The 8,702-nt window shown below is 39.4% G+C and overlaps 3 protein-coding genes across 3 annotated transcripts; all 3 read left to right on the top strand.

Annotated features, from left to right (window-relative positions):
• The first annotated feature begins 4,179 nt into the window (after positions 1-4,179).
• Positions 4,180-4,799, top strand: LOC108143309 (general odorant-binding protein 57c). Its single transcript, XM_017267626.1, has 2 exons — positions 4,180-4,304; positions 4,363-4,799. The coding sequence occupies exons 1-2, from the start codon at positions 4,251-4,253 to the stop codon at positions 4,768-4,770; spliced, it is 462 nt and encodes a 153-aa protein (XP_017123115.1). The 5' UTR covers positions 4,180-4,250; the 3' UTR covers positions 4,771-4,799.
• LOC108143310 (general odorant-binding protein 57b) lies at positions 4,789-5,404 on the top strand. The gene is made up of 2 exons (XM_017267627.2): positions 4,789-4,920; positions 4,985-5,404. Exons 1-2 carry the CDS (start codon positions 4,858-4,860, stop codon positions 5,345-5,347), a joined length of 426 nt encoding a protein of 141 aa, XP_017123116.1. The 5' UTR covers positions 4,789-4,857; the 3' UTR covers positions 5,348-5,404.
• Positions 5,405-6,616: 1,212 nt separating this feature from the next.
• On the top strand, positions 6,617-7,404 carry LOC108143320 (general odorant-binding protein 57a-like). The gene is made up of 2 exons (XM_017267640.2): positions 6,617-6,737; positions 6,788-7,404. The coding sequence occupies exons 1-2, from the start codon at positions 6,675-6,677 to the stop codon at positions 7,217-7,219; spliced, it is 495 nt and encodes a 164-aa protein (XP_017123129.2). The 5' UTR covers positions 6,617-6,674; the 3' UTR covers positions 7,220-7,404.
• The last annotated feature ends 1,298 nt before the right edge of the window (positions 7,405-8,702 follow it).

Here is an 8,702-nt window from a genome sequence, read left to right as displayed (position 1 = left end):
AGTTGAAGCCATTGGAAGTGCACAGCACAATAGCCGAGTCGGAGAATCATTTAACACGAAAATCGGATTATGAAGCTCATACGGACAAAGTCAATATATCCTAGTATATATATTACGTGGGGGGTGAAAGAAGAGGGGCGCATATATATCCAAGAAGACTCAGCTCCGCTTTGGTGAATTGTCAATGCAACAACAATTGAAAATCATTTGAAACCTTTCAAATGTCACACAAAAGAAATTGATTTCACTTCTTCGTTTTCTCTTCATCTTTTTTGCTGCCAATGCCTTTCGGTTGCTATGAGATTGGATTTAAATTTACACCAGACTTGGTGTAAAAGGCAAAAAAAAGGCATTGACGTCATCATCATTGTGACATCTTGGTCAACTGCTCTGAATAAAATATGCATTGCGAAGCGTAGCATCTATATCGGAGATTTACAAAATTGAACATTCCTCAAGGATATTGGCCCTGAAAAGCCGGCAATCATAAGCATGCATATGAGTCCCCAGTTGTCGGTTTAACTAAGGCACAATGAAAACGATAACCTACTCAAGAATAATGAGCTCTCCGCACCCGTAAAAAACACGCTGACCCACCTTTGACCCCTTGGAAGCTTTTGGGTCCACTTCCAGCACATTAACCCTCGAACGGGCTTAACTAATTCCCTTTCGACTCGGCAATTCAATTAGCAGTAAGTCCATGGACGTACACACACACACACACCACCCTCACTCCCAACCACCCGTCCAAAAAAAGGATGTTTTAATCGAATTTATGTGGAAAAGAACGGAGGGGACAGGGGGCCAGTTAATAGTTGTGCCTTTGGCCCAACAAAAGGCTTACCTCAAGCCAACTAGCCAAGCAGCCAGCCGTGGGCGGATTTATCTATTCTATTTTGTAATTTTTAATTTCACAACTAATGCGATTATTCACGGCTGACGGACCAGGCCGGCAATAAAAATGGCCAGTGTGTAAGCCACGTTTAACACTCGGTTTATTTTTAGTTAGCGATACGCTTTCTCCTCCATTCCTCCCTTTCTTTCTCTGCAAATACGGCAAAACTATTCGCACACGAGCTCTCTCTAAGCTCAAACTTTAAGCCCTCTGGTTGTTGCCAAAAAAAAAAGGTTTTCCGATTCTTATGCGGAGATTTGACACCCTTTTTTTTCAAGCGGGAAACTGTGCTAGAAATATACAAAAAATATATATATCTTACTGCTCTTTTAACACCAGGATCATATTAGAAGATTAAAGGTAATTTCAAGGCTAATCTCACCCAGTCGCAAAATATAATTAATTAAGTAAAAGAGTAAAATTAATTTCGAATTCAAAATGTTATATTAAATATTAAAATTAAATTTTTAGGCATAATATTTAACACAATGCATACTTAATTGTATATTTTATAATTTAAATATTTTTATTAATGTGCAAAAAGATATAAATATTTAAATTGAGTAGAAAATTTGTTGATTTACGACGTTTTTTACCAGGGTAAATAAAATGCATTGGTTATCACTTTTCTGGTCTTAATTAGGAATTCTAGCTAAATTTATTCAATTAAATTACTTAGAAAGGTGCCATAAATCAAGATAATTAAACTCGAAAAGCAATTGCTCTGGATTAAATTCTAAATTAAATATTTTTCTGTGAAAAACCCCCATCAAATCTAGCTTAACCGGTATACCATGTGTAAGCTCATTTGCGTGGGTGGAGAAATTGTCACCGAATGCAGCGAGGCGTGCAAATCTCACGGAGAGCTGTGAAAAAAATGCGAAAGTCCGGCATAAACAGAACCCATCTGGGAGTCAAGGCATACTCATGGTCTCCAAGTGAGGTCCTTAAAAACTGAACTTAAAGCTCTGCGGCGTGCCCATACTCAGTTATGAGCGCTTAAAGTCGTCCATCCCACGCTTAACATTTAATTAAAAATTTTGTAATTACCGCATGGGAAGTGGGTTTGTCTTGCTCTGCTCCGCTTTCCACGTTGCTTCTACCGCCGCCAGTCAAGGATGCAGCTGTCTTCTGCTCCAAGCTCCCAGCTCCCAGCTCCCAACTCCCAGCTCCCCGCTGCATGCATCTTCAAGGATGGCTTCCCCCTGCTTTGTTTGTCTTGCCACAGCGATTCACACCCCAGTGGCTTGGGGTCCTTACTGTTATTGCAATGAACTTGGCAGCTGCCTCCGCTGCTCTCCATTTCATCCTAATTGATATATGCAAACTCCTTGGTGGTCCCAGGTCGATGCGAACCTGCAACCTGGTCATTGTCGTTAGCAAGCTCCAAGATTTCGCCCATTAATTTGTTGCATTGTCTTGGGAAGTCGCAGTCAGTCAGGCCAAGATGCAGAAAATCCCCCAGTTGAGCTATATTCCCTGCCTGCCCTGCGCATTTTACGCATTTTTCGAGAAATTCCATTGTGTTGCTGCACGTGCCAAAATGCATGTGGGTGGGTGTTTTTGGTGGCGTTGCCGTCAAAGTGCATGCAAAATACGTGACATGCATATTGAAGTCACTTACTATTTATTTTTATTACGCAAAGCTGCAAAAACTTTTTACACATATTTTTCCCTTAGTTTTTCTTTTGTTGTGGCAACTTTCCCCAAAAAGGTGGCAGAGGCAACAGCTGGATAAAGGGGCGGGAAAACTCCACCTCGCACGTTGAACAAATGGCAGGTGCTGTCAGTGAGGAGCTGGAGTTGTTGTTGGTATTATTTCTCAACCCTCAGAAAAACTTGTCTATAGGCAAGGTACAAAAATATAACATGATATACTTTCTTGTGCTCATTATAATTTAAGCATTTGAAACATGTCGAAAATCTGTATTTTCATTTCCATATTATTTTAAAACCAAACTTTAATATAAAAGTATATCGAAATCTATACAATTCTTAAACATGGCTAAAATCAATTTCTTCATTTCCATAAATTTGTGAATACAGTATAACCTAATTGAAGTTCTAACATTTTGCCAATGTTTAGCATAATTCAAACAAAGTTGTTGAAAAAATTATCTTTTTTTATTGGTTTCAAATTCCTGCCATTTATTTATGCTATTTTCATTGTGCATGCTGAGCCGTACATTATGCAACTGCCAAAAGAGGTGAACACATTTGGGAATGTGTTTTTCATAGGCCTAATTAGCGCTGGAGCCCAACAAACTGAACCTAACATAATCAAATTTTCCCCCCAAAACAAAGGCAGAGCGTGGCCGCGGAAATGCAAAATATTCATTAAATATCAAAAATTGATGGGCTGAGAAATAGCATCGCAATTATGCAGCAGGACTTGACAGGACTGGAAGCGACAGGCTGGGTCAACCGAGGACACAGTTTAGCACCTAGCGATGACCATAAAAATTTGTAATTTTCCCAACACATATTTCCTTTTTGGCCACCAGCCAAAGTATGCAGCGTGAAAAGAAAGAGAGTCGAAAAAAAAAATTCTTCAGGCCGTAAATAACCAAAGTAAACAACGCGACAAGCGGTTTTTCGGGGAAAGGAGTTTGGTTTTGGGTTTTGGTTTGGGTTCGGAAAAAAGAGCAGACAAAGTCCCGGCCGCAAAAGCCAGAACTCAGTGCGAATGTGAATATTCTTGGAATTTTCATTTGTTGTCTAGAGTTGCATGGGGTTGGTGGCATAGTTGGGAATGCCTTTGCCCCAAGACCACACCGAACCAAAGTAAACCCCCCTCCCCTGCTGTCATCGCAATTTGTCGCTTTGTGTTGCTCCTGCCGCTGCAGTTGTCGCTTCATTTTTGCTGCAAAAGTGTTGCAAAATATGTTGACAGGAAATGTTATGCGAATTTCACTGCGTATAAAATGCATAAAATGAATTTTACGTGGAGTTTTTCCCTTTGTGTTTAGTTTTACCGTAGAAACCCCAGTGTTTGGCCTTTAAAATTTGTGGAAATCGTATACAAAACACAATGAAATGAAATTTTCAAATCAATCACTTTGGGCGCTCAATCTGATGTTGTTACACTTCCGAGTCAAAATGCAATTAAATGCACGACAGATCGTATATCCGACGTCGGGGCTATATTGTACCCAGTAACCATTTGGCAGCAATTAATTAGTTAGCTAGATACCCTGATACAGATAACGTGATCTCCATAAATTACCCGCAAGCTAGTTTCTATAAAATTCAGACCTGCTTTTCACCGGCTAACAGTTTATTGCGAAGAGCTAACTGCGAAAGGGAAGCCCATGTCCATATTTATCTTGAAGCTGATTCTGCGAATTATTGCATAATGTTCAGGCTAGCGGTCATTTTATTACTGGCTATCATCGTGGTTTTCGCCCAGGTAATTAATCTTGAAAGCACCTATATAAGGTAGACATGACTGGTTGATTTTTAAACAGAGTGTATCCGTTCTGGAGGAACCCAATTTGGTGTCGGAATGTCTGGCCTCCAATAATATCAGCCAGGCCGAGTTCCAGGAACTCTGGGATCGCAAGAGCTCCGAAGAGGAAGATATCGAGAACACCGATAGAAGATTTAAGTGCTTCGTCCATTGCCTGGCTGAATGGGGACATATGCTGGACTCCAATGGCCACTTGGATATGGACTTGATTGACCAAAAAGAACCCGTGAGTGATGAACTTCGAGAGATTCTCAACGACTGCAAGAAGATACACGATGATGAGGAGGATAAGTGTGAATACGCATTTAAGATGTTGACTTGTCTGACAGAAAGCTTAGAGCAGAACGATGAAGTCACCGAAGCGGTTAGAAAGGTGGGCGTATCTACAAACATATTAAATAAATAATATTGCAAAAACTGGTTGAGCAACGCAAACGTAATTGTTTTAAGTCAGTGGGAAATTCACAAGCTGTTGTTTAGTTTGATTTCAACAATGTTCATCAACAGACTAGCATTTTGTGCGCCTCTGATATTGGTTTTGATCAGCTCAGCTAAGGTGGGAATAACTTATTGAACTGCATTGCTATTTAGGTCTCATTTTTAAATGCTATGTATTATAGGCTCGCCATCCGTTTGATATTTTTCACTGGAACCCGAACGATTTTGAGGAATGTCTGCATCTTAATAACATTACTATTGGGGAATACGAGAAATATGCGCGGTTCGAGACTCTGGAATATCTGCTCAACGAGAATGTAGATTGGAAGTACAAGTGCAATATCAAGTGCCAGCTCGAGAGAGATTCGAAGAAATGGTTAAATGATCAAGGTAGAATGGATCTGGACCTAATGAATGCCACCAGTGAAGCTGCAAAATCCATTACCCAGTGCATGGAACAGGCTTCCGAAGAACCTTGTGCATACAGCTTTAAACTTGTTATTTGTGGCTTCAAAGCTGGTCATCCCACTATTGATTCTGAGTAATAGCTATTAGTTTATAGATGTGGTAGTTCCCGATAAAAATAAAACTAATGCCTGATACAGCTATGTCTTAAATATCTAAACCAACTGCTGATATTTTTCGAACCTTTTCATTAAGTTCATGTAAGCTCAGGAAAAAGTTAATTTTAATTAATATTTTAGCGAGAAACCAAAAATAATTTTTTTTTTTAAGACTTAAACAATTTTGTAAAATATTGGGGCTTTTATGATCATGCTTATTGTACAAATTTTTTTGTAATAATAAAAATATATGAACAAAACTATAATGACTTTTCTTTATTATTCGTAAATTAAATAACTAATGTAAGAAAAATACAATACTAAAATAAAAACTTGGTTTTGACAAATGGTTTTGGGTTTGGCGCTAAGCGCCTAAACAAAACAACAGCTGAGCTGGGCATACACCTGTTGGGCTCTGACTTACCGGCCGCTCTCCACGTAAACGAGCAGCGTTTGAGAGATAATTTTTACCTTAAAATAAGCCATACGTTTGCAGAATTAGAAACCACCTTTTAAAGTTGCAACATGGGAGAGACCATGTTTACATTATCCAGCACATGATGCAACTTTACAAGGTGATCGCAACGCAAGAACTGCTCTCTTCTAAGGACATTATTTTTGTAAGTCGTTTGTCAAATGTGCAAAATTAAAGCGATTGCTATCTCTTGTTAGCGCTTGCCTATGTGAAAGCGGAAAGAGAGAAAGCTGTAGAAAACATTCACCTTGGGTGAACGATAAGACCACCTTATATAGTTGTATCAAGATCCAGCAGCTTGATGAGTTTTTTAGCCATCACCGCTGTTGAGTCTGCTCTCTCTCTCTCTGGATCTAGTGCCTCGCTTGCCGAAAGAACCCCCGTGTGGCCAAAATAGCTTTCGTCAATAACATCTCTTATGCAGCTGTCCTTATTAATCTTATAGTTCTAAGAGTAATTTTGCTGTTCTATTGGTAATCTTTTCGTTCAATTCTAGCTTCTGCCTTCTCAATTCATATGAGCATTTTCCAATTATCCTTATACATATCTTACCATTAATGCGGGTCAATACAAATAACGCAAGAGTTAGCAGTCTGCTAACAATTTTCTGTAAACAGAAGGGCAATTCAGATCACCGAGAAATGAGCTGGTGCTCAGTTTGTTTCTGATTAAAGGGAAAACCCATCTAGACAGAAAAGTCTACTTAAAATAATTGATCGGATTTTCTCAACTTATGAACACGTATATTAAATCGTGAAAAACTGGTTTATTAACTACTAGCATTGTTTAAATAAGTCCAAATTTCATTAGCAAGTAATCAGTTCAAGTTGAACAATGTTCATCAACAGATCAGCAATTTTTGCGCTTCTGATCCCGGCGCTGATCAGCCAAGCTAAGGTGAGATAATCAAGCTAAGAATCTTTCGCATTATAAAGAAATCCTTTCAGGCTGGCCATCCCTTTGACTTTTTCGAAGGAACCCTTGACGATTTTGACGATTGTCTGAAGCTGAACAATATTTCCCTTGAGGAATACCAAGATTTTCAGAGTTACGATAATTTGGAGAATGTTCTCAGTGAGGCTGTCGAATTGACCTACAAGTGCAGCATTAAATGTCTGCTGGAGAGTGAGCCAACTAAATGGCTGAATGAACTGGGTAAATATGATCCTGAATCGATAAATGCCACCAGTGAAGAAGCGGAATACATTACAAAGTGCATGGACAATGCCTCCGATGAACCTTGTGACTACGCATTTAAACTATTTCTATGTGTCTTCGAGCACGAATCTAAACACCAAATGTTAGAGGAAACCACCGATATAGCAGCAGAACAACAGGTGGCACAAGACGAAAGCGATGTCATCGATATAAACCATTAAAAAAGGGTTGCCTACGTTGCAAACTGGGCCAGAAAGATATTTTTCGGCCAAAAAAATTTCGTTTATTTCTCTGAATAGCTAAGAAGCTGACATAAAGCATAAACCAACAAAAAAAATTTTTTTTTTATGAATTTTATAAGTAATATTTTATTCAATGTACTAAAATAAACTTTATTGCAACCAGAGTCGAAATTTAGCCCACTGCCTCTCCTTCAAATAAAACCGCGTTTCTCGATTCACTTTATTTCCAGACGGTACTTAAAAGTACTCGTAAAGCAAAGTATCCGTGTGCGAAAAAATTTCTTATCCCTTAAAGTTATTTTTGATTCTTAGGAAATAAATGAGAAATTTAGCTTAATTATATTTTTAATTGTTATGTTAATCAATTCCGAGAGCCTTACAAGCATTTCGAACAGCTAAGTATTCGTGTCTTTTTACTAGAATTTTTACTTTTTATTCCATTTTGCATGAAATTTTACCTTTAAAAATATGAAAAAAATCCATGCAATGAATTCTTTGGCATAAATTGGCTTAATGTTAAATTATAAAAAGGGTCCCATACTTACTTTATTATTTTCTCGGAAAAAAACGAACTTTTGGCCAAAACTCGCACCCGCTGTCAGAGTTTGCGTTGGTTAGGTCAATAAATTTTAATTAGAAGGTAAAATAAAACTAATTAACAAGCTCGGTGCATTTGCGGGTTGATTAGCATAATTAAATGGAATTGCATGAGGCGTGCCGCAGGGCGTTTGAATCAAATCAGACCGATTCGAATGGATTCCAATTAATTGATTTGGCCTGCCATCACGCAGCAGGTTAGCACACAGTACAAATAATTGATTTGTCGCATTTCGGGCGATATCTTGCTGATGCCGCAAGTGGGGTTTTGCCATATTTCTTGGGGACTGCCTCCGATTTGCCAGCTGTGTGTTCTTTTGTTGTCGTTGCCCGAGAGCAGGAAAAAACATTTTCCCCCGCACAATGCGATTCCGTTACAGTTTTCCATTCGCCTCTTTCCACGGGGCGTATGAGTGTTTGTTTGCGTTCGACTTTTTGTCGCTTTCCTTTGTGCCGGCAGGCGAATGCCACGGAAGTTGTCATGTTGCATTGTTGCAGCTGCTGTTGATGCCGCTGCCATTGTTATTGTGCGAGGCTGTAAGCGATGGGGGGCTGCAAGAAAAGGCGAGCGTGCCACGCCCACACACTTGACTGGCCCGCTCTGCCACCTCTCGGCTTTCGATTGTCAGCTCAACTTCACGCCGCCGAGGGGCGTGGCACATTAGTGGCAACAGCACGGCACTACAAAAAAAGAAATACAACACAAAAATACAAAAAAAAAAAAAAAAAAAAAAAACAGAAGAACCAACGAATACATGATTGTCAACACGCACACAACCCCACCGACGGGCAGCAACAACAGGGCGTATGAGTAATATGTCTGCCTGACTCGCTGGCGGTGCCTGCACCATGTCAACATGCAAAA

This window comes from Drosophila elegans, unplaced genomic scaffold (assembly GCF_018152505.1).
Source record: "Drosophila elegans isolate 14027-0461.03 unplaced genomic scaffold, ASM1815250v1 contig_183, whole genome shotgun sequence".
Taxonomy (NCBI): Eukaryota; Metazoa; Arthropoda; class Insecta; order Diptera; family Drosophilidae; genus Drosophila; species Drosophila elegans.
This window is presented reverse-complemented; position numbering and strand designations above follow the sequence as displayed.